At 43.3% G+C, this 25220-nt stretch overlaps 1 protein-coding gene across 2 annotated transcripts in view; it reads left to right on the forward strand.

Annotated features, from left to right (window-relative positions):
• The first annotated feature begins 311 nt into the window (after positions 1-311).
• Positions 312-25220, forward strand: part of IFRD2 (interferon related developmental regulator 2) — a 32772-nt gene continuing 7863 nt past the window's right edge. For both annotated transcript variants that reach the window (XM_082847678.1, XM_082847679.1), the window contains exon 1: positions 312-475. In XM_082847678.1, coding sequence (XP_082703804.1) covers positions 418-475 — 58 coding nt within the window. In that variant the 5' untranslated portion in view covers positions 312-417. The remainder of the gene's footprint in view (positions 476-25220) is intronic.

Raw genomic sequence — 25220 nt, forward strand, 5'->3', positions numbered from 1 at the left:
CGTGTTGGGCGAGGGGGTGGGAACGCCGCAAGGCATTGTGGGTGCATAGTTCAGCTAGAGCGTCGTGGGCTTGTGGGTCCCGGGAGCTGACTACAATTCCCAAGGTGCTCTGCGCCCAGCGAGGGGGGGGGCGGTAATCCGCGCTCAGCACCTTGGGAATAGTAGTTTCGGCCACATGGAGAGGTTCCATGAACCGGGAGACCAGGAACTCGCCTTCCCAGCCACCCATTTAGCAGGGTGGGGCGCTTCGACACGTTCGGCAGGGCGGGGCGCCTCGCGAAGATGGTGGCGCGCGCGGCGTGTGGCTCCCGTCGTCTGCCCAAGTCTCAACTCAGCGCATTGGCCGGCGACTCGCTGGTCTGGAGCCCCTGCCCGCCGGGTCCCTGACCCCGCGCCCCGCCGCGCCCAATTCCCGGCATGCCCCGCGCCCGAAAAGGCAGCGCGCCCCGCAGAGGCGGCAAGCGCAGCGGAGGAGGTAAGTGGGGGGCTCTGGGCAACTGAGGAACGTTGAGCTGGGGCCCTGTGTGGGTTCCCGTCGGTGTCCTTAAGAGTCCTGGGGTAGAGACTCCAGCCTCGGCCGGTCTGGTGTCACCCGCAACTCTCCCCGTGACCTGCACATGCCCAAGGAGTCTGCGGCCACGTGTGCGCCTAACTTGAGTGCGCCGACCGCTTGCCCGGAGCCCTCGCTCCCCGCCCGCACCTGGTCCGCACATCCCGGCCTTGGTTGGTTTCCACATTGCCTCTCTACCCAAGTTGTCTGTTGTGATGGACAAACAGGCCAGACGGAGCAGGAAGCCAGCCCCCTCCCCAAGCCCTGATCCTTGCCTGGACTGAACTAGGAAGTTGGCCGGAGGCCTGGGCTATCCCGGAGAACTGAGAGAGGGGATGATTGGGAAGCTGCAAAATTTGGGCCTTGACTGCCTAGACCTAGAAGGTTGATGAGAGCCCTGGAGCCGGAGGCAGTCCAGAGAGTCGCTTATCAGGTCTACCAGAGGAGCATGTCCTGGTGCAGTAAACACATGTGTTTACTCTGTAGGGAAGGGATGCCTCTTAGGCACAGCTCAGACCTGGCCGCCACTTCAGTGGGGCTTGGGTGAGGGTGTTACTGAACCAAACGTGGGTCTGCTTGACCCGGAGCAGTAAAGCCAATCTACTGATGAAACCGCAGAAATGCATTGGGGGTGGGGTGTGCGTGGTCCGAGTAGCTCCCGTTCGTTAGAGCAGAAAGAATTCAGGGAGAGGCAAAGTGATAGATAAGAAGTGACTTATTAGAGTAGGACACTTGAGAGGGTTACAAGGGGGTGGGTGAGAGGGTGCCATCTGGAGAACATGGTGAGCTATAGTTTTATAATCAAAGGAAGAATGGGGAGGGTGAGAAGACCACCTTCTTCCTCATTATTGAGGAGACATCAAGCTTCCATCCTCAATTCCTTTTCCAAGTCGGGTGGGGAGTTTTCTTGTTCCTACATGGTCAAACCAGGACTGTCATGGCGCAATGGAAATGAGCAAAAAGGCGGTAACATACACTAACATATGATAAATCATTTCAAGTTTTAGTATAATGTCACCCTTTCCTTATATGTTTGTTTTTAGTGCACGTGTGTCCTAGGGATCATTAACCTGAGCTCACTGGGCAGGATGTGGGTCTCATTCCACCATTGTTTTGTTGTTTTGTGGCATGTCTCATGCTTCTGTTGCATGGTTTTGTGGTTAAGCAAACCTGCTGCTTTCTTGAGTGATCATTAACTTACAGGGGTCTCCCATACTTTTTTCTTTACTTATAACCACTTACTGGGATTAACTATTTAATCACCTACTTTGTCCTTTTACTCTGTCCGTATCATTCCCCCCTCCAGGTGTTTACCCTTTATGCTTAAAGGGGGTAATGGGTGACAACCTATCATTAACTACTTTCTGCTGAGATGGAATGTAGGCCTGCCTGGGGAAGAAGTAAAACACCTGGCTGACTGTCCCTTCTCTGTTAGAAGAACCAGAAGCCAATGCCCCTCCTGTTAGCATTATTCTTTTTTTTTTTTTTTTTGTGCGGTACTCGGGCCTCTCACTGCTGTGGCCTCTCCCATTGTGGAGCACAGGCTCCAGAGGCGCAGGCTCAGTGGCCATGGCTCACGGGCCCAGCCGCTCCGCGACATGTGGGATCCTCCTGGACCAGGGCACGAACCCATGTCCCCTGCATCGGCAGGCGGACTCCCAACCACTGCACCACCAGGGAAGCCCATTAACATTATTCTTTTAGCCCTTGTGGACGTTAAGCATCAGTGGATGAGTTTATAAAAGATACAAATTGAAAGAAATACAGCAGGGACTTCCTTGGTGGTGCAGTGGTTAAGAATCCGCCTGCCAAGGCAGGGATCACAGGTTCAATCCCTGGTCTGGGAAGATCCCACATGCCAAGGAGCAACTAAGCCCGTGCACCACAACTACTGAGCCTGCGCTCTAGAGACCATGAGCCACAACTACTGAAGCCCACACGCCTAGAGCCCATGCTCCGCAACAAGAGAAGCCACCACAGTGAGAAGCCTGTGCACCACAATGAAGAGTAGCCCCCACTCTCTGCAACTAGAGAAAGCCCGCGTGCAGCAACGAAGATCCAACGCAGCCAAAAAACTAAATACATAAATAAAATAAATAAGTTTATTTAAGAAAAAAAGAAAGAAATACAGCAATAAGCATTAGAAGAGTTATTAAAAGAGATTGTAGCCACCGTCTTGGAGACCCAAACCATTTTTCAAAACATTTTACAAATCTGGAAGGCAGTTACTTGAGGCCTCAATCTGTTTGCTTTTGGCTAGGCCCGGAACCTTAATGTTTTATACTTAGGGGTTTATTGAGACTTTTTTTTTTTTTTTTTTTTTTTCCGGTACGCAGGCCTCTCACTGTTGTGGCCTCTCCCATTGCAGAGCACAGGCTCCGGACGCGCAGGCTCAGTGGCCATGGCTCACGGGCCCAGCCGCTTCGCGGCATGTGGGATCTTCCTGGACCGGGGCACGAACCCGTGTTCCTTGCATCGGCAGGCGGACTCTCAACCACTGTGCCACCAGGGAAGCCCGAGACTTTTATTTTAGTTATAGATTTACTCTGTTTTTCTTTTTTTTGGTTAATATCATTTAGTGATAAGGGTGGCTTCCTTGTCCCTTGAGAAACAAAGTGTCGCCTAATCTAGTTATAAGTTCCTTCCATTAAAGAGAGAGGACAATCAGGCACAAACAAAAAGGAATGTAAAAACGACCAGCCATGGATGTTGCGCAAAAGGGGTTCCAGGGAAGTGTGCCCCTGTCTCTTTCTTGACACTCCCATTACATATTTCCTATGGTTGTTAAGGCTTTCAGTCTTGGGTTAAGACTGAAAGGGTTGCACTGGTGTTTATGAGAAATTTTATCAAGTGGCTCACCACGTCAATTACCACCTGAAGTTTGAGGCTCCACAGTAGTTATGTAGATGGTATCTCTAGGTGGATCCCCTTTTGGCCTTGGGCCCCCCCCTCAGTCTTTCGATTGTAAAACCATCAAAGGCCGAGGGATCCCTGTCGCTTTCTGGCATCTGGGGCATTCCCTCTGCCAGTGCCCTGGCTATTTGCAAAGGGTACATTGATGACAGTCTTTCCTTCAGTGCCCCCTCGTCCATGTAGGGTACACTGTCTCGGTACCCACGGGCCCTGTGGTTTACCATGGCCAGATTGGCCCAGAAAGCCCAGCCTCCCCTTTAGTGGTTTTTCAGAGGACCAAGTTACTGCCATCATTTGGGCCTTTTGTATATTTCTTTGGGTGCATTTAATCTTTTAGGTTATATTCCTATTATTGAAAACTGAATAAGCCAATTGGAGCAAGTTGCTTATAGGTGTCTGAGGACCGGCCATTGCTTTTTACCACATATTTATTTATTTATTTATTTTAAAAATGTATGTTTATTTGGCTGCATTGGGTCTTCGTTGATGCACGCGGGCTTTCGCGAGTTGTAGAGAGCGGGGGCTACTCTTCATTGTGGTGTACACGCTTCTCATTTCAGTGGCTTCTCTTGTTGCAGAGCACGGGCTTTAGGTGCACGGGCTTCAGTAGTTGTGGTGTGTGGGCTTCAGTAGTTGTAGCTCGTGTGCTCTAGAGTGCAGGCTCAGTAGTCGTGGCGCAGGAGCTTTAGTTGCTCCGCGGCATGTGGGATCTTCCCGGACCAGAGATCAAACCCATGTCCCCTGCATTGGCAGATGGATTCTTAACCACTGTGCCACCAGGGAAGTCCGGCCATTACTTTTTGAATTTTGTGCCTGATGTCTGGGGCAGACTGGGCTATGAAATGCATAGCCAAAAGGGCCTGTCCCTCCAGAGAGGAGGGATCCACATTCATATACTTTTCAAAAGTTTCTATTAACCTTTCTTGAAATACTGTCAGATTTTCGTTTAATTCCTGTTGGACTTTTTTTTACTTCTTTGTAATTGACAGGTTTTACTGAAAAAAATTTTATAGCCTTTATTAAATAATTAATCATATGGTCCCATCTATCCCTATGAATAGAATTTATTTAGTAATTCCACTGTGGGTCTGCCTCGGGGACAGCTTTGTTCCGCAGGCGGTACACTGTGTGGCCCTGTTGGTCTCAGGCTGCCAGTATTATATGCTGTTCTTTCTCTGGGGTGCAGCAGTTGGATAAGATTTGTAAATCCCCCCTGGTGAGATCATTAACCAAATAAACTTCTTTGTGGAAAGCTTAGAATCCTCAGCAAAACTTTCCAACTTCTGCCAGACTTAAATCGGACATTGAAAAAAAGCACGTGAACTCTTATTGTTTCTTTTTTAAAAAAATTTATTTATTTTAATTTATTTATTTTTGGCTGAATTGGATTTTCGTTGCTGCATGTGGGCTTTCTCTAGTTGAAGCGAGCGGGGGCTACCCTTTCTTTGCAGTGTGCGGGCTTCTCATTGAGGTGGCTTCTCTTGTTGCAGAGTACGGGCTCTAGGCTCACAGGCTTCAGTAGTTGTGGCACGCAGTCTCAGTAGTTGTGACTCGCGGGCTCTAGAGCGCAGGCTCAGTAGCTGTGGCGCACAGGCTTAGTCACTCTGTGGCATGTGGGATCTTGCCGGACCAGGGCTCGAACACGTGTCCCCTGCATTGGCAGGCGGATTCTCAACCACTGCGCCACCAAGGAAGCCCTCTTATTGTTTCTTGATTTTTTTTTTTAATAGTTTTTTTTTTTTAATAGTTTTTTTTTTTTTTTTGTGGTACACGGGCCTCTCACCGCTGTGGCCTCTCCCGTCGCGGAGCACAGGCTCCGGACGCACAGGCTCAGCAGCCATGGCTCACGAGCCCAGCCGCTCCGCGGCATGTGGGATCCTCCCAGACCGGGGCACGAACCCGTGTCCCCTGCATTGGCAGGCGGACTCTCAACCACCGCGCCACCAGGGAAGCCCTGTTTCTTGATTTTTATTATAAATTTCTCTTAGAGGCAGAACCCTAGAGGCAGTTGGTTAGTAACTTATGCCTCTGCGGGTGCTAGCTGGACTGAAAATGGGCCCCCTGGGTAACTCGGAGTACCGAGGAGCTCCTGAATATATCGGAGGTCTCTCCTTACCCTTGGGTGCATTTTCCCTGGGATAATAGTCTCCGCTGGCGGAATGGCTCCCGCCTGTAAGATAGCCCTTGTTGGAGCAGCCATTTCCAAGGATACAGCAGCTTCCACTGGAGCAATGGTTAGCTATCTAAAAGTTTCGTTTCCCTGTCAAAATCCACCGTGCAATTTAATCAAGATTTACAACTTTAGATGTTACCTCTTCTTTTTTTTTTTAATATTTATTTACTTATTTGGCTGCATCGGGTCTTTGTTGCTGCACGTGGGATCTTCATTGCTGCATTCGGAATCTTTAGTTGTGGCATGTGGGATCTAGTTTCCTGACCAAGGATCGAACCTGGGTGCCCTGCATTGGGAGCACGGAGTCCCAACCACTGGACCACCAGGGAAGTCCCTAGATGTTATCTCTTCTAAACTAGTCTCCCAACGAGGTGTTAATGCCAGAGAAATTGCCACAAAGGAGTAGTACAGAAGGGGTCCCCAGTGGTGAACCGTCTTGCTGCAAACTGGAAATAAAGGGTCAGCACTTGTAAGGATCGGAGGAGGGGAAGACTGACATCAATGCTCAGGAAGTCCTCCGTTGGGCACTTCTAGTAATTAGGGTAAAAGTACCTTAATTCTTGGAAGTTGATTCTCTTCAGTTTCTTTGTGCCTGATGTACTTAAGAATACCTGATAAGAGGCCTTTTATCTGGGTTGGACACATTCTTTTAAATGATTTTTTTTAACAAATTTATTTATTTTATTTTTGCCAGCGTTGGGTCTTCGTTGTTGCGCGCAGGCTTTTCTCTGGTTGCAGAAAGCGGGGGCTACTCTTCACTTTGGTGTGCAGACTTCCATTGCGGTGGCTTCTCTTGTTGCGGAGCACAGGCTCTAGGCGCACGGGCTTCAGTAGTTGTGGTTCGCAGGCTGTAGAGCGCAGGCTCAGTAGTTGTGGCATACGGGCTTAGTTGCTCTGCGGCATGTGGGATCTTCCCAGACCAGGGCTTGAACCCGTGTCCCCTGCATTGGCAGGCGGATTCTTAACCACTGCGCCACCAGGGAAGCTCTAAATGATTTTTTTTTCCTTGTATGTATAATCCCCTGGTTATACATAATGGGCATCTAATTTTCATCCAAGGATAGATTACAGTGATCAGCTTTAGAAACAAGCTTAGAATATCTTTTTAATAACTTAATTAACCTTTACAATAATATAACATAGCAACAAAGAGCTATTTGAAAAGTGAGAGTTTTTTGGGAGTTTGTTTTACGTTACAAAATTTTATACTGGAGTATAGTTGATTTATGATGTGTTTCAGATGTACAGCAAAGTGATTTAGTTATACATATACATATATTCATTCTTTTTCAGATTCTTTTCTCAGATAGGTTATCACAGAATATTGAGTAGAGTTCTCTGTATTATACAGTAGGTTCCCTGTATGCCCACTTTCTGGAGAGTTTTTGTCATAAACCAGTGTTGAATTTTGTCAAAAGCTTTTTCTGCATCTATTGAGATGATCATATGGTTTTTATTCTTCATTTTGTTAATGTGGTGTATCACATTGATTGATTTGCGTATATTGAAGAATCCTTGTATCCCTGGGATAAATCCCACTTGATCGTGGTGTATGATCCCTTTAATGTGTTGTTGGATTCTGTTTGCTACTATTTTGTTAAGGATTTTTGCATCTGTATTCATCAATGATATTGGTCTGTAATTTTCTTTTTTTGTAGTATCTTTGTCTGGTTTTGGTATCAGGGTGACAGTGGCCTTATAGAATGAGTTTGGGAGTGTTCCTCCGCAATTTTTTGGAAGAGTTTGAGAAGGATGGGTGTTAGCTCTTCTCTAAATGCTTGATAGAATTCACCTGTGAAGCCATCTGGTCCTGGACTTTTGTTTGTTGGAAGATTTTTTTTCTTTAATTTATTTTTATTTTATCTGTGGCTGCATCAGCTTTTTAAAATTAATTAATTTATTATTTTTGGCTGTGTTGGGTCTTAGTTTCTGTGCGAGGGCTTTCTCCAGTTGTGGTGAGTGGGGGCCACTCTTCATCGCAGTGCGGGGGCTTCTCACTGTCGTGGCCTCTCGTGGCGGAGCACAGGCTGCAGACGCGCAGGCTCAGTAGTTGTGGCTCACGGGCCCAGCCGCTCCGCGGCATGTGGGATCTTCCCAGACCAGGGCTTGAACCCGTGTCCCCTGCATTGGCAGGCAGACTCTCAACCACTGGGCCACCAGGGAAGCCCCTGTTGGAAGATTTTTTTTTTTCTGTTGTAAGATTTTTAATCACAGTTTCAATTTCATTACTTGTGATTGGTCTGTTCATATTTTCTATTTCTTCCTGGTTCAGTCTTGGAAGGTTATACCTTTCTAAGAATTTGTCCATTTCTTCCAGGTTGTCCATTTTATTGGCATAGAGTTGCTTGTAGTAGTCTCTTAGGATGCTTTGTGTTTCTGTGGTGTCTGTTGTAACTTCTCCTTTTTCATTTCTAATTTTATTGATTTGAGTTTTCTCCCTCTTATTCTTGATGAGTCTGGCTAATGGTTTATCAATTTTGTTTATCTTTTCAAAGAACCAGCTTTTAGTTTTATTGATCTTTGCTATTGTTTTCTTTGTTTCAGTTTCATGTACTTCTGCTCTGAGCTTTATGATTTTTTTCCTTCTGCTAACTTTGGGTTTTGTTTGTTCTTCTTTCTCTAGTTCCTTTAGGTGCAAGGTTAGATTGTTTATTTGAGATTTTTCTTGTTTCTTGAGGTAGGCTTGTATAGTTATAAACTTACCTCTTAGAACTGCTTTTGCTGCATCCCATAGGTTTTGGATCGTCGTGTATTCATTGTCGTTTGTCTCTAGGTATTTTTTGATTTCCTCTTTGATTTCTTCAGTGATCTCTTGGTTATGTAGTAATGTATTGTTTAGCCTCCACATGTTTGTGTTTTTTACGTTTTTCTCCCTGTAATTCATTTCTAATCTCATAGCTTTGTGGTCAGAAAAGATGCTTGATATGATTTCAATTTTCTTAAATTTACTGAGGCTTGATTTGTGACCCAAGATATGATATATCCTGGAGAATGTTCCATGCACACTTGAGAAGAAAGTGTAATCTGCTGTTTTTGGATGGAATGTCCTATAAATATCAATTCTATCTGGTCTGTTGTGTCATTTAAAGCTTCTGTTTCCTTATTTATTTTCATTTTGGATGATCTGTCCATTGGTGTAAGTGAGGTGTTAAAAGTCCCCCAGTATTACTGTGTTACTGTCCATTTCCTCTTTTATAGCTGTTAGCAGTTGCCTTATGTGTTGAGGTGCTCCTATGTTGGGTGCATATATATTTATAATTTTTATACCTTCTTCTTAGATTGATCCCTTGATCATTATGTAGTGTCCTTCCTTGTCTCTTGTAACATTCTTTATTTTAAAGTCTATTTGATCTGATATGAGTATTGCTACTCTAGCTTTCTTTCTTTTTTTTTTTTTTTTTTTTTTTTTGCGGTACGCGGGCCTCTCACTGTTGTGACCTCTTCTGTTGCGGAGCACAGGCTCCGGACGCGCAGGCTCAGCGACCATGGCTCATGGGCCCAGCCACTCCGCGGCATGTGGGATCTTCCCGGACCGGGGCACGAACCTGTGTTCCCTGCATTGGCAGGCAGACTCTCAACCACTGCGCCACCAGGGAAGTCCTCTAGCTTTCTTTTGATTTTCATTTGCGTGGAATATCTTTTTCCATCCCCTCACTTTCAGTCTGTATGTGTCCCTATGTCTGAAGTGGGTCTCTTGTAGACAGTATATAGATGGGTCTTGTTTTTGTATCCATTCAGCAAGCCTGTGTCTTTTGGTTGGAGCATTTAATCCATTCACGTTTAAGATTTAATTATCGATATGTATGTTCCTATGACCATTTTCTTAATTCTTTTGGTTTTTTTTTTTTTTAAGCAGAGGTCTTTTTAGAAGCCCATATGATTTAAATTTATTTATTTATTTATGGCTGTGTTGGGTCTTCTTGTCTGTGCGAGGGCTTTCTCTAGTTGTGGCAAGCGGGGGCCACTCTTCATCGCGGTGCGTGGGCCTGGGTTTGTTTTTGTAGGTCCTTTTCTTCTCTTGTGTTTCCCACTTAGAGAAGTTCCTTCAGCATTTGTTGTAGAGCTGGTTTGGTGGTGCTGAATTCTCTAAGCTTTTGCTTGTCTGTAAAGCTTTTGATTTTTCCATCGAATCTGAATGAGATCCTTGCAGGGTAGAGTAATCTTGTTTGTAGGTTCTTCCCTTTCATCACTTGAAGTATATCATACCACTCCCTTCTGGCTTGTAGAGTTTCTGCTGAGAAATCAGCTGTTAACCTTATGGGAGTTCCCTTGTATGTTGTTTGTCGTTTTTCCCTTGCTGCTTTCAATAATTTTTCTTTGTCTTTAATTTTTGCCAGTTGGATTACTATGTGTCTCGGCATGTTTCTCCTTGGGTTTATCCTGTATGGGACTCTCTGCGCTTCCTGGACTTGGGTGGCTGTTTCCTTTCCCATGTCAGGGAAGTTTTCGATTATAATTTCTTCAAATATTTTCTCTGGTCCTTTCTCTTTCTCTTCTTCTGAGACTCCTATAATGCGAACGTTGTTGTGTTTAATGTTGTCCCAGAGGTCTCTTAGGCTGTCTTCATTTCTTTTCATTCTTCTTTTTTTATTCTGTTCCGCAGCAGTGAATTCCACCATTCTGTCTTCCAGGTCACTTATCCGTTCTTATGCCTCAGTTATTCTGCTATTGATTCCTTCTAGTGTAGTTTTCATTTCAGTTATTGTATTGTTCATCTCTGTTTATTTGTTCTTTAATTCTTCTAAGTCTTTGTTAAACATTTCTTGTATCTTCTCGACCTTTGCCTCCATTCTTTTTCCGAGGTCCTGTATCATCTTCACTATCATTATTCTGAATTCTTTTTCTGGAAGGTTGCTTACCTCCACTTCATTTTGTTGTTTTCTGGGGTTTTATCTTGTTCCTTCATCTGGTACATAGCCCTCTGCCTTTTCATCTTGCCTGTCTTTCTGTGAATGTGGTTTTCCTTCCACAGGCTGCAGGATTGTAGTTCTTCTTGCTTCTGCTGTCTGCCCTCTGGTGGATGAGGCTATCTAAGGGGCTTGTGCAAGTTTCGTGATGGGAGGGACTGGTGGTGGGTAGAGCTGACTGTTGCTCTGGTGGGCAGAGCTCAGTAAAACTTTAATCCGTTTGACGCTGATGGGTGGGGCTGGGTACCCTCCCTGTTGGTTGTTTGGCCTGAGGCAACCCAACACTGGATCCTACCTGGGCTCTTTGGTGGGACTAATGGCAGACTCTGGGAGGGCTCACGCCAAGGAGTACTCCCCAGAACTTCTGCTGCCAGTGTCCTTGTCCCCACAGTGAGCCATAGCCACCCCCGCCTCTGCAGGAGATCCTCCAACACTAGCAGGTAGGTCTGGTTCAGTCTCCTGTGGGGTCACTGCTCCTTCCCCTGGGTCCTGATGTGCACACTACTTTATGTGTGCCCTCAAAGAGTGGAGTCTCTGTTTCCCCCAGTCCTGTCGCAGTCCTGCAATCAAATCCCACTAGCCTTCAAAGTCTGATTCTCTAGGAATTCCTCCTCCCATTGCCAGACCCCCAGGTTGGGAAGCCTGACCTGGGGCTCAGAACCCTCACTCCAATGGGTGGATTTCTGTGGTATAAGTGTTCTCCAGTCTGTGAGTCACCCACCCAGCAGTTATGCGATTTGATTTTACTGTGGTTGTGCCCCTCCTACCATCTCACTGTGGCTTCTCCTTTGTCTTTGGATGTGGGGTGTCTTTTTTGTTGAGTTCCAGTGTCTTCCTGTTGATGATTGTCCAGCAGCTAGTTGTGATTCTGATGTTCTCACAAGAGGGAGTGAAAGCATGTCCTTCTACTCCACCATCTTGGTTCCGATTCCTATTTGATTCTTTTTTACGGCTGAGTAACATTGTATATATGTACCACATTTTGTTTTGTATTGTTTTGTTTTGGCTGCATTGGGTCTTTGTTGCTGCGCACAGGCTTTTTTCTAGTTGCAGCGAGCAGGGGCTATTCTTCATTGTGGTGCACAGGCTTCTCATTGCGGTGGCTAATCTTGTTGCGGAGCACAGGTTCTAGGTGCACGGGCTTCAGTAGTTGTGGCTCACAGGCTCTAGAGTGCAGGCTTAGTATTTTCGGTGCACGGGCTTAGTTGCTCCACGATATGTGGGATCTTCCTGGACTAGGGCTCGAACCCGTGTCCCCTGCATTGGCAGGCAAATTCTTAACCACCATGCCACCTGGAAATTCCTGTTTGTTGGAAGTATTTTAATCACAGTTTCAATTTCATTACTTGTGATTGGTCTGTTCATATTTTCTGTTTCTTCCTGGTTCCGTCTTGGAAGGTTGTGTTTTTCTATGAATTTGTCCATTTCTTTTTTATTTTAATTAAAACAATTTTTTTAAAGTGTTTATTTATAACCACACCCTACATGTTGTGGAATTTTAGTTCCCCCATCAGGGAATGAACCTGGGCCCCTGGAAGTAGAAGTTCAGGATCCTAACCACTGGACCGCCAGGGAATTCCCCAGAATTTGTCCATTTCTTCTAGGTTGTCCATCTTATTGGCATATAGTTGTTTGTAGTAGTCACTTATGACCCTTTTATTTCTGTGGTGTCCATTGTAACTTATCATTTTTCATTTCTAATTTTATTGATTTGAGCCCACTCCCTTTTTTTTTCTTGTTGAGTCTGGCTAAAGATTTATCAATTTTGTTTATTTTCTCAAAGAGCCAGCTTTTGGTTTCCTTGATCTTTCCTATTGTTTTCTTTGTCTCTATTTCATTTATTTCTGCTCTGATCTTTATGATTTCTTTCCTTCTACTAATTTTGGGTTTTGTTTGTCGTTTTTGTCTAGTTGCTTTAGGTGTAGGTTGTTTCTTTATTTGAGATTTTTCTTGTTTTCAGAGGTAGCAAATGTATCACTGTAAACTTCCCTCTTAGAACTGCTTTTGTGGCATCCCATAGGTTTTGGATGTGGTGTTTTTGTTGTCATTTCTCTTTATATATATATATTTTAATAGATCTTTATTGGAGTATATTGTTTCCCAATACTGTGTTAGTTTCTGTTGTACACCAAAGTGAATCAGCTGTGTGCATACATATATCCCCATATCTCCTCCCTCTTGAGCCTCCCTCCCACCCTCACTATCCCACCCCTCTAGGTCATCGCAAAACATGGAGGTGATCTCCCTGTGCTTCCCACTAGCTAACTATTTTACATTCGGTAGTGTATATATGTCGATCCTACTCTCACTTTCTGCCAGCTTCCCCCTCCCACCCTGTGTCCTCAAGTCCATTCTCTATGTCTACATCTTTATTCCTGCCCTGCAAATAGGTTCATCAGTACCATTTGTTTTCAGATTCCATATATGCGCTAGCACATGGTATTTGTTTTTCTCTTTCTGACTTACTTCACTCTGTATGACAGACTGTAGGTCCATCCACCTCACTACAAATAACTCAAATTCGTTTCTTTTTATGGCTGAGTAATATTCCATTGTATATATGTGGCGCATTTTCTTTATCCATTCATCTGTTGATGGACATTTGGGTTGGTTCCATGTCCTGGCTATTGTAAATAGTGCTGCAATGAACATTGTGGTACATGTATGTTTTTGAAATATATGATTTTCTCAGGATATATGCCCAGTAGTGGGATTCCTGGGTCATATGGTAGTTCTATTTTTAGTTTTTTAAGGAACCTCCATACTGTTCTCCATAGTGGCTGTATCAATTTACATTCCCACCAACAGTGCAAGAGGGTTCCCTTTTCACCACACCCTCTCCAGCATTTATTGTTTCTAGATTTTTTGATAATGGCCATTCTGACTGGCGGGAGGTGACTCCTCATTGTAGTTTTGATTTTCATTTCTCTAATAATTAGTGATGTTGAGCTTCTTTTCATGTGCCTCTTGACCATCTGTATGTCTTCCTTGGTGAAATGTCTGTTTAGGTCCTCCGCTCATGTTTTAATTAGACAGGCTTCTCATTGTGGTGGCTTCTCTCGTTGCGGAGCACAGGCTGTAGGCGCGCAGGCTCAGTAGTTGTGGCGCATGGGCTTAGTTCCTCCGCGGCACGTAGGATCTTCCCGGACCAGGACTCGAACCTGTTTGTTTCCCCTGCATTGGCAGGCAGATTCTTAACCACTGCGCCACCAGGGAAGTCCTCTTCCTAGGTATTTTATTCTTTTTGTTGCAATGGTAAATGGGATTGTTTCCTTTATTTCCCATTCTGATTTTTCGTTGTTAATGTATAGGAATGCAAGAGATTTCTGTGCATTAATTTTGTATCCTGCAACTTTACCAAATTCATTGATTAGCTCTAGTAGTTTTCTGGTGGCATCTTTAGGACTCTCTACAGTATCATGTCACCTGCAATCAGTGACAGTTTTACTTCTTCTTTTCCAATTTGTATTCCTTTTATTTCTTTTTCTTCTCTGATTGCCGTGGCTAGGACTTCCAAAACTATGTTGAATAATAGTGGTGAGAGTGGACATCTTTGTCTTGTTCCTGATCTTAGAGGAAATGCTTTCAGTTTTTCACCATTGAGAATGATGTTTGCTGTGGGTTTGTCGTATATGGCCTTTATTATGTTGAGGCAGGTTCCCTCTGTGCCCACTTTCTGGAGAGTTTTTATCATAAACTGGTGTTGAATTTTGTCAAAAGCTTTTTCTGCATCTATTGAGATGATCGTATGCTTTTTATTCTTCAGTTTGTTAATATGGTGTATCACATTGATTGATTTGCATATATTGAAGAATCCTTGCATCCCTGGGATAAATCCCACTTGATCATGGTATATGATCCTTTGAGTGTGTTGTTGGATTCTGTTTGCTAGTATTTTGTTGAGGATTTTTGCATCTATATTCATCTGTGATATTGGTCTGTAATTTTCTTTTTTTGTAGTATCTTTGTCTGGTTTTGGTATCAGGGTGATGGTGGCCTCATAGAATGAGTTTGGGAGTGTTCCTTCCTCTGCAATTTTTTGGAAGAGTTTGAGAAGGATGGGTGTTAGCTCTTCTCTAAATGTTTGATAGAATTCGCCTGTGAAGCCATCTGGTCTTGGACTTTTGTTTGTTGGAAGACTTTTAATTATGTTTTCCATTTCATTACTTGTGATAAGTGTGTTTATATTTCTAACTCTTCCTGGTTCAGTCTTGGAATATTGAACCTTTACAAGAATTTGTCCGTTTCTTCATGGTTGTCCATTTTATTGGCATATAGTTGTTTGTAGTAGTCTCTTGTAATTCTTTGTATTTCTGCGGTGTCAGTTGTGATGTCTCCCTTTTCATTTCTAATTTTTCTTGGTGAGTCTGGCTAAAGGTTTATCAATTTTGTTTATCTTCTGAAAGAACCAGCTTTTAGTTTTATTGATCTTTGCTATTGTTTTCTTCGTTTCTATTTCATTTATTTCTGCCCTGATCCTTTTTTTTTTTTTACACCTTCATTGGAGTATAATTGCTTTACAATGGTGTGTTGGTTTCTGCTTTATAACAAAGTGAACCAGTTATACATATACATATCTTCCCATATCTCTTCCCTCTCCCGTCTCCCTCCCTCCCACCCTCCCTATCCCACCCCTCCAGGCGGTCACAAAGCACCGAGCTGACCTCCCTGGGCTATGCGGCTGCTTCCCACTAGCTATCTACCTTACATTTGGTAGTGTATATATGTCCATGCCTCTCTCTCGCTTTGTCACAGCTTACCCTTCCCCCTCCCCATATCCTCAAGTCCATTCTGTAGTAGGTCTGTGTCTTTATTCCTGTCTTACCCGAAGGTTCTTCATGACATTTTTTTTTCTTAAATTCCATATATATGTGTTAGCATACGGTATTTGTCTTTCTCTTTCTGACTTAATTCACTCTGTATGACAGACTCTAGGTCCATCCACCTCATTACAAATAGCTCAATTTCGTTTCTTTTTATGGCTGAGTAATATTCCATTGTATATATGTGCCACATCATCTTTATCCATTCATCCAATGATAGACACTTAGGTTGCTTCCATCTCCTAGCTATTGTAAATAGAGCTGCAGTGAACATTTTGGTACATGACTCTTTTTGAATTATGGTTTTCTCAGGGTATATGCCTAGTAGTGAATTGCTGGGTCATATGGTAGTTCTATTTGTAGTTTTTTAAGGAACCTCCATACCATTCTCCATAGTGGCTGTACCAATTCACATTTCCACCAGCAGTGCAAGAGTGTTCCCTTTTCTCCACACCCTCTCCAGCATCTATTCTTTCTAGATTTTTTTGATGATGGCCGTTCTCACTGGTGTGAGATGATATCTCATTGTAGTTTTGATTTGCATTTCTCTAATGATTAATGATGTTGAGCATTCTTTCATGTGTTTGTTGGCAGTCTGTATATCTTCTTTGGAGAAATGTCTATTTAGGTCTTCTGCCCATTTTTGGATTGGGTTGTTTGTTTTTTTGTTATTGAGCTGTATAAGCCGCTTATAAATTTTGGAGATTAATCCTTTGTCAGTTGCTTCATTTGCAAATATTTTCTCCCATTCTGAGGGTTGTCTTTTTGGTCTTGTTTATGGTTTCCTTTGCTGTGCAAAAGCTTTGAAGTTTCATTAGGTCCCATTTGTTTATTTTTGTTTTTATTTCCATTTCTCTAGGAGGTGGGTCAAAAAGGATCCTGCTGTGATTTATGTCATAGAGTGTTCTGCCTATGTTTTCCTCTAAGAGTTTGATAGTGTCTGGCCTTACATTTAGGTCTTTAATCCATTTTGAGCTTATTTTTGTGTATGGTGTTAGGGAGTGATCTAATCTCATACTTTTACATGTACCTGTCCAGTTTTCCCAGCACCACTTATTGAAGAGGGTGTCCTTTCTCCACTGTACATTCCTGCCTCCTTTATCAAAGATAAGGTGACCATATGTGCATGGGTTTATCTCTGGGCTTTCTATCCTGTTCCATTGATGTATCTTTCTGTTTTTGTGCCAGTACCGTACTGTCTTGATTACTGTAGCTTTTTAGTATAGTTTGAAGTCAGGGAGCCAGATTCCTCCAGCTCCGTTTTTCATTCTGAAGATGGCTTTGGCTATTCGGGGTCTTTTGTGTTCCATACAAATTGTGAAATTTTTTGTTCTAGTTCTGTGAAAAATGCCAGTGGTAGTTTGAGATGGATTGCATTGAATCTGTAGATTGCTTTGGGTAGTAGAGTCATTTTCACAATGTTGATTCTTCCAATCCAAGAACATGGTATATCTCTCCATCTATTTGTATCATCTTTAATTTCTTTCATCAGTGTCTTATAATTTTCTGCATACAGGTCTTTTGTCTCCTTAGGTAGGTTTATTCCTAGATATTTTATTCTTTTTGTTGCACTGGTAAATGGGAGTGTTTTCTTAATTCACTTTAAGATTTTTCATCATTAGTGTATAGGAATGCCAGAGATTTCTGTGCATTAATTTTGTATCCTGCTACTTTACCAAATCCATTGATTAGCTCTAGTAGTTTTCTCGTAGCATCTTTAGGATTCTCTATGTATAGTATCATGTCATCTGCAAACAGTGACAGCTTACTTCTTTTCTTCCAATTTGGATTCCTTTTATTTCCTTCTCTTCTCTGATTGCTGTGGCTAAAACTTCCAAAACTATGTTGAATAAGAGTGGTGAGAGTGGGCAACCTTGTCTTGTTCCTGATCTTAGTGGAAATGCTTTCAGTTTTTCACCATTGAGGACGATGTTGGCTGTGGGTTTGTCATATATGGCCTTTATTATGTTGAGGAAAGTTCCCTCTATGCCTACTTTCTGCAGGGTTTTTATCATAAATGGGTGTTGAATTTTGTTGAAAGCTTTCTCTGCATCTATTGAGATGATCATATGGTTTTTCTCCTTCAGTTTGTTAATATGGTTTATCACATTGATTGTTTTGCGTATATTGAAGAATCCTTGCATTCCTGGAATAAACCCCACTTGATCATGGTGTATGATCCTTTTAATGTGCTGTTGGATTCTGTTTGCTAGTATTTTCTTGAGGATTTTTGCATCTATGTTCATCAGTGATATTGGCCTGTAGTTTTCTTTCTTTGTGACATCCTTGTCTGGTTTTGGTATCAAGGTGATGGTGGCCTCGTAGAATGAGTTTGGGAGTCTTCCTCCCTCTGCTATATTTTGGAAGAGTTTGAGAAGATAAGTGTTATCTTTTCTCTGAATATTTGATAGAATTCGCCTGTGAAGCCATCTGGTCCTGGGCTTTTGTTTTTTGGAAGATTTTTAATCACAGTTTCAATTTCAGTGCTTGTGATTGGTCTGTTCAAATTTTCTGTTTCTTCCTGATTCAGTCTTGGCAGGTTGTGCATTTCTAAGAATTTGTCCATTTCTTCCAGGTTGTCCATTTCATTGACATAGAGTTGCTTGTAGTAATCTCTCATGATCTTTTGCATTTCTGCAGTGTCAGTTGTTACTTCTCCTTTTTCATTTCTAATTCTATTGATTTGAGTCTTCTACCTTTTTTTCTTGATGAGTCTGGCTAGTGGTTTATCAATTTTGTTTATCTTCTCAAAGAACCAGCTTTTAGTTTTATTGATCTTTGCTATCGTTTCCTTCATTTCTTTTTCATTTATTTCTGATCTGATTTTTATGTTTTCTTTCCTTCTGCTAACTTTGGGGTTTTTTTGTTCTTCTTCCTCTAATTGCTTTAGGTGCAAGGTTAGGTTGTTTATTCGAGATGTTTCCTGCTTCTTAAGGTAGGATTGTATTGCCATAAACTTCCCTCTTAGAACTGCTTTTGCTGCATCCCATAGGTTTTGGGTCGTCGTGTCTCCATTGTCATTTGTTTCTAGGTATTTCTTTATTTCCTGTTTGACTTCTTCAGTGATCACTTAGTTATTAAGTAGTGTATTGTTTAGCCTCCATGTGTTTGTATTTTTTACAGATCTTTTCCTGTAATTGATATCTAGTCTCATAGCGTTGTGGTCGGAAAAGATACTTGAAACAATTTCAATTTTCTTAAATTTACCAAGGCTTGACTTGTGACCCAAGATATGATCTGTCCTAGAGAATGTTCCATGAGCTCTTGAGAAAAATGTATATTCTGTCGTTTTTGGATGGAATGTCCTATAAATATCAATTAAGTCCATCTCTTTTAATGTATCATTTAAAGCTTGTGTTTCCTTATTTATTTTCATTTTGGATGATCTGTCCATTGGTGAAAGTGGGGTGTTAAAGTCCCCTACTATGAATGTGTTACTGTCGATTTCCCCTTTTATGGCTGTTAGTATTTGCCTTATGTATTGAGGTGCTCCTATGTTGGGTGCATAAATATTTACAATTGTTATATCTTCTTCTTGGATCGATCCCTTGATCATTATGTAGTGTCCTTCTTTGTCTCTTCTAATAGTCTTTATTTTAAAGTCTGTTTTGTCTGATACAAGAATTGCTACTCCAGCTTTCTTTTGGTTTCCATTTGTATGGAGTATCTTTTTCCATCCCCTTACTTTCAGTCTGTATGTGTCTCTAGGTCTGAAATGGGTCTCTTGTAGACAGCATACATATGGGTCTTGTTTTTGTATCCATTCAGCCACTCTGTGTCTTTTGGTGGGAGCATTTAGTCCATTTACATTTAAGGTAATTATCGATATGTATGTTCCTATTCCCATTTTCTTAATTGTTTTGGGTTTGTTATTGTAGGTCTTTACCTTCTCTTGTATTTCTTGCCTAGAGAAGTTCCTTTAGCATTTGTTGTAAAGCTGGTTTGGTGGTGCTGAACTCTCTCAGCTTTTGCTTGTCTGTAAAGGTTTTAATTTCTCCATCAAATCTGAATGAGATCCTTGCTGGGTAGAGTAATCTTGGTTGCAGGTTTTTCTCCTTCATCACTTTAAATATGTCGTGCCAGGCCCTTCTGGCTTGCAGAGTTTCTGTTGAAAGATCAGCTGTTAACCTCATGGGGATTCCCTTGTGTGTTATTTGTTGTTTTTCCCTTGCTGCTTTTAATATGTTTTCTTTGTATTTAATTTTTGACAGTTTGATTAATATGTGTCTTGGTGTATTTCTCCTTGGATTTATCCTGTATGGGACTCTCTGTGCTTCCTGGACTGATTAACTATTTCCTTTCCCATATTAGGGAAGTTTTCAACTATAATCTCTTCAAATATTTTCTCAGTCCCTTTCTTTTTCTCTTCTTCTTCCGGAACCCCTATAATTCGAATGTTGGTACGTTTAATGTTGTCCCAGAGGTCTCTGAGATTGTCCTCAGTTCTTTTCATTCTTTTTTCTTTATTCTGCTCTGCAGTGGTTATTTCCACTTTTTTTTTTTTTTTTTTTTTTTTGCGGTACGCGGGCCTCTCACCGCTGTGGCCCCTCCCGTTGCAGAGCACAGGCTCCGGACGCACAGGCCCAGTGGCCATGGCTCACGGGCCCAGCCGCTCCACTCCATGTGGGATCTTCCCATCTTCCCAGACCAGGGCAGGAACCCGTGTCCCCTGCATCGGCAGGCGGACTCCCAACCACTACGCCACCAGGGAAGCCCTATTTCCACTATTTTATCTTCCAGGTCACTTATCCGTTCTTCTGCCTCAGTTATTCTGCTATTGATCCCATCTAGAGTGTTTTTAATTTCATTTATTGTGTTGTTCGTCGTTGTTTGTTTCATCTTTAGTTCTTCTAGGTCCTTGTTAAATGTTTCTTGCATTTTGTCTATTCTATTTCCAAGATTTTGGATCATCTTTACTATCATTATTCTGAATTCTTTTTCAGGTAGACTGCCTATTTCCTCTTCATTTGTTAGGTCTGGTGGGTTTTTATCTTGCTCCTTCATCTGCTGTGTGTTTTTCTGTCTTCTCATTTTGCTTATCTTACTGTGTTCTGGGTCTCCTCTTTGCAGGCTGCAGGTTCGTCGTTCCCGCTGTTCTTGGTGTCTGTCCCCAGTGGCTAAGGTTGGTTCAGTGGGTTGTGTAGGCTTCATGGTAGAGGGGACTAGTGCCTGTGTTCTGGTGGATGAGGCTGGATCTTGTCTTTCTGGTGGGCAGGTCCACGTCTGGTGGTGTGTTTTGGGGTGTCTGTGGACTTATTATGATTTTATGTAGCCTTTCTGCTAATGGGTGGGGTTGTGTTCCTGTCTTGCTAGTTATTTGGCATAGGGTATCCAGCACTGTAGCTTGCTGGTTGTTGAGTGAAGCTGGGTGCTGGTGTTGAGATGGAGATCTCTGGGAGATTTTCGCCATTTGATATTATGTGGAGCTGGGAGGTCTCTTGTGCACCAGTGTCCTGAAGTTGGCTCTCCCACCTCAGAGGCACAGCACTGACTCCTGGCTGCAGCACCAAGAGCCTTTCATCCACATGGCTCAGAATAAAAGGGAGAAAAAGTAGAAAGAAGGAATTAGTAGAAAGAAAGAAAGAAAAAAAGAAAGAAAGAAAGAAGGAAAGAAAGAAAGAAAGAAGGAAGGAAGGAAAGGGGAGGGAGGGAGGAAGGAAGGAGGGAAGGAAGAAAAAAAGAAGATAAAGTAAAATAAAGTAAGATAAAATATAATAATTAAAATAAAAAATAATTATTAAGAAAAAAATTAAAACAAACGAACAAAAAATGGACGGATAGAACCGTAGGACAAATGGTGGTAGCAAAGCTATACAGACAAAATCTCACACAGAAGCATATACATACACACTCACAGAAAGGCTAAAAGGGGAAAAAATCATAAATCGTGCTCTCAAAGTCCACCTCCTCAATTTGGAATGATTTGTTGCCTAAAGGAGGGAAGGAAGGAAAGAAAGAAGATAAAGTAAAATAAAATAAAGTTATTAAAATAAATAATTATTGAGAAAAAATTATTTAAAAAAAGGACGGATAGAACCCTAGGACAAATGGTGGAAGCAAAGCTGTACAGACAAAATCTCATACAGAAGCATACACATACACACTCACAGAAAGAGAAAAAGGAGAAAAAATCATGAATCTTGCTCTCAGAGTCCACCTCCTCAATTTGGGATGATTTGTTGTCTATTCACGTATTCCACAGCTGCAGGGTACATCAAGTTGATTGTGGAGCTTTAATCCGCTGCTTCTGGGGCTTCTGGGAGAGATTTCCCGTTCTCTTCTTTGTTCTCACAGCTCCCAGGAGCTCAGCTTTGGATTTGGCCCCCGCCTCTGTGTGTCGCCGGAGGGCGTCTGTTCCTCGCTCAGACAGGACGGGGTTAAAGGAGCAGCTGCTTCGGGGGCTCTGGCTCACTCAGGCGGCAGGGAGGGAGGGGTACGGAGCGCGGGGCGAGCCTGTGGTGTCAGAGGCCGGCATGACTTTGCACCCGCCTGAGGCGTGCTGTGCATTCTCCCGGGGAAGTTGTCCCTGGATCCCGGGACCCTGGCAGTGGCGGGCTGCACAGGCTTCCCGGAAGCGGGATGTGGATAGTAGCCTGTGCTCGCACACAGGCTTCTTGGTGGCGGCAGCAGCAGCCTTAGCGTCTCATGCCCGTCTCTGGGGGACGCGCTTTTAGCCGCGGCTCGCGCCCGTCTCTGGAATTCCTTTAAGCAGCGCTCTTAATCCCCTCTCCTCGCGCAACAGGAAACGAAGAGGGATGAATAAGTCTCTTGCCTCTTCGGCAGGTCTAGACTTTTCCCCGTACTCCCTCCCGGCTAGCCGTGGTGCAGTAACCTCCTGCAGGCTGTGTTCGTACCGCCAACCCCAGTTCTCTCCCTGTACTCCGGACCGAAGCCCGAGCCTCAGCTCCCAGCCGAGCCCGCCCCAGCGGGTGAGCAGACCAGCCTCTTGGTCTGGTGAGTGCTGGTTAGCAGCGATCCTCTGTGCGGGAATCTCTCTGCTTTTCCCTCTGCACCCCTGTTGCTGTGCTCTCCTCCGTGGTTCCGAAGCTTCCCCCCTCCGCCACCCGCAGTCTCCGCCCGCGAAGGGGCTTCTAGTGTGTGGAAACCTTTCCTCCTTCACGACTCTCTCCCACTGGTGCAGGTCCCGTCCCTATCCTTTTGTCTCTGTTTATTCTTTTTTCTTTTGCCCTACCCAGGTACGGGGGACTTTCTTGCCTTTTGGGAGGTCTGAGGTCTTCTGCCAGTGTTCAGTAGGTGTTCTGTAGGAGTTGTTCCACGTGTAGATGTATTTCTGGTGTATCTGTGGGGAGGAAGTTGATCTCCGTGACTTACTCTTCTGCCATCTTCCCTAATCCCCTGCCCTGATCTTTTATTTCTTTCCTTCTACTGACTTTGGGTTTTCTTTGTTCTTCTTTCTCTAGGTGTTTTAAGTATAGGGTTAGATTGTTTGAGATTTTTCTTATTTCTTGAGGTGAGATTGAATTGCTGTAAACGTCCCTCTTAGAACTGCTTTCAATGTGTCCCATAGGTTTTGGGTCGTCCTGTTTTCATTGTCATTTGTTTCTATGTATTTTTTTATTCTTCTTTGATTTCTTCAGTGATCTCTTGGTTATTTAGTAGCGCACTGTTTAGCCTGCATGTATTTGTGTTTTTTACAGTTTTTTTCTTGTAATTGATTTCCAATCTCAGCATTGTCGTCAGAAATCTCTAGGTATTTTTTGAATTCCTCTTTGATTTCTTCAGTGATCCACTGGTTGTTTAGTAAAATATTGTTTAACCTCCACATGTTTATGTTTTTTACAATTTTTTTCCTGTTATTTTTTTTCTTTAAATTTTTATTGGAGTATAGTTTACAGTGTTTGTTAGTTTCACATGTACAAAAAAGAGAATGTTATATATATATATTCTTTTTTGAATTCTTTTGTTATAAAGGTTATGAGAGAGTGTTGAGTAGAGTTCCCTGTGCTCTACAGTAGGTCCTTGTCGATTGTCTGTTTTATATACATTCTTGTGTACATGTTAATCCCAACCTACAAATTTATCCCTCCTTGCCCTCTATCGCCTTTGGTAACCATGAGTTTCTTTCCTTTTCTTTTCTTGTTTTTTTTGGCCATGCCGCGCAGCTTCTGGGATCTTAGTTCCGTGACCACGGATAGAACCCGGACCTTGACAGTAAAAGCTCAGAGCCCTGGGCTTCCCTGGTGGTGCAGTGGTTAAGCGTCCGCCTGCCGATGCAGGGGACACGGGTTCGTGCCCCAGTCCGGGAAGATCCCACATGCCATGGAGTGGCTAGGCCCGTGAGCAACGGCCGCTGAGCCTGCGCGTCCAGAGCCTGTGCTCTGCAACGGGAGAGGCCACAATAGTGAGAGGCCCGCGTACTGCAAAAAAAAAAAAAAAGCTCAGAGCCCTAACCACTGGACTCATGGGGAATTACCCATAAGTTTCTTTTCTAAATCTATGAGTCTGTTTTGTAAATTAGTTCATTTGTATCAATTTTTAGATTCCACACATAAGTGATATCATAAGATGTTTGTGATCATCTCTAGGTCCTTCTTGTTGCTGCAAATAGCATTATTTTGTCCTTTTTTGTGGCCAATATTACATTGTATATATGTACCACATCTTCTTTATCCATTCATTTATCGATGGACATTTTGGTTGCTTCCTTGTCTTGGTTATTGTATATACTGTTGCAGTGCACGTAGGGGTGCATGAGCCATTTGGAACTATGGTGTTTTTCTGGGTATTCGCCCAGAAGTGGGATTGCCGGATCATATGATTGCTCGTTTTTCGTTTTTTGAGGAACTTCGCTGCTGCTCTCCATACTGGCTGTGCCCTTTTACATTCCCCCCAACAGTGTAGGAGGGTTCCTTTTTCTTCACGCCCTGTCCAGCATTTACTGTTTGTAGACTTTTTGAGGATGGCCATTCTGACTGGTGTGAGGTGATACCTCCTTGTAGTTTTGATTTGCATTTCTCTAATAATTAGCGATGCTGAGTATGTTTTTGTGTGCTTTTTTTTTTTTTTTTTTTCTGAAACAGTGAGAGTAAAATGTACCTCTTTAAATTGGGTTTTGAAAGTCAGCCCTGTTTTGGATTCTGTTTTGATTACCTACTCCCAGACATTTCTCTAGGGCAGGTATCATTTATTTACAGCCCCACAGGCCTTGTGAATATTAAGTATCCAGAAGCACTGGTTTTAGAGTTGTTGTTACTTTTTTTTTTTTTTTTTTTTTTAGCGGTATGCGGGCCTCACTGTTGTGGCCCCTCCCGTTGCAGAGCAGCCATGGCTCACGGGCCCAGCCACTCTGCGGCATGTGGGATCTTCCCAGACCGGGGCACGAACCCGTGTGCCCTGCATTGGCAGGCGGACTCTTAGCCACTGCGCCACCAGGGAAGCCCTGTTGTTACTCTTAACTGCCACATGGTGGCAGGGTTATGCATGCCCAACTTTGGGTCTTAGGGCAACCAGGGCCTTAGTTAAAGACAGTCCTGTTCCTGGGTTGTAACTGAGAGTAGAATGTGCCAGAAGAAACACCCAAGGGTTTGTGTCTCGTTACTTCTTCCCTCTTACCCTTCACCCTCCAGACAAATCGCAACCCCTGTAAAACCACGATGCTGAGGGTATTGAGCGTACTTTGGTGGGGGACTCTATGGAAGGAGGATGGAGGTGGGAACTCCACCACCAGGAGATGTGCAGCCCAGGTGACTTCTTTTCTTTTCTATTTTAAAAAAAATTTTAATTTTATTTATTTGTTTTTGGCTGTGTTGGGTCTTCGTTGCTGTGCGCAGGCTTTCTCTAGTTGTGGTGAGCGGGGGCTGTTCTTCGTTGCAGTGCGTGGGCTTCTCATTGTG

Source organism: Leucopleurus acutus (assembly GCF_964270905.1).
Source record: "Leucopleurus acutus genome assembly, chromosome: 10".
In the NCBI taxonomy this organism is placed as follows: Eukaryota; Metazoa; Chordata; class Mammalia; order Artiodactyla; family Delphinidae; genus Leucopleurus; species Leucopleurus acutus.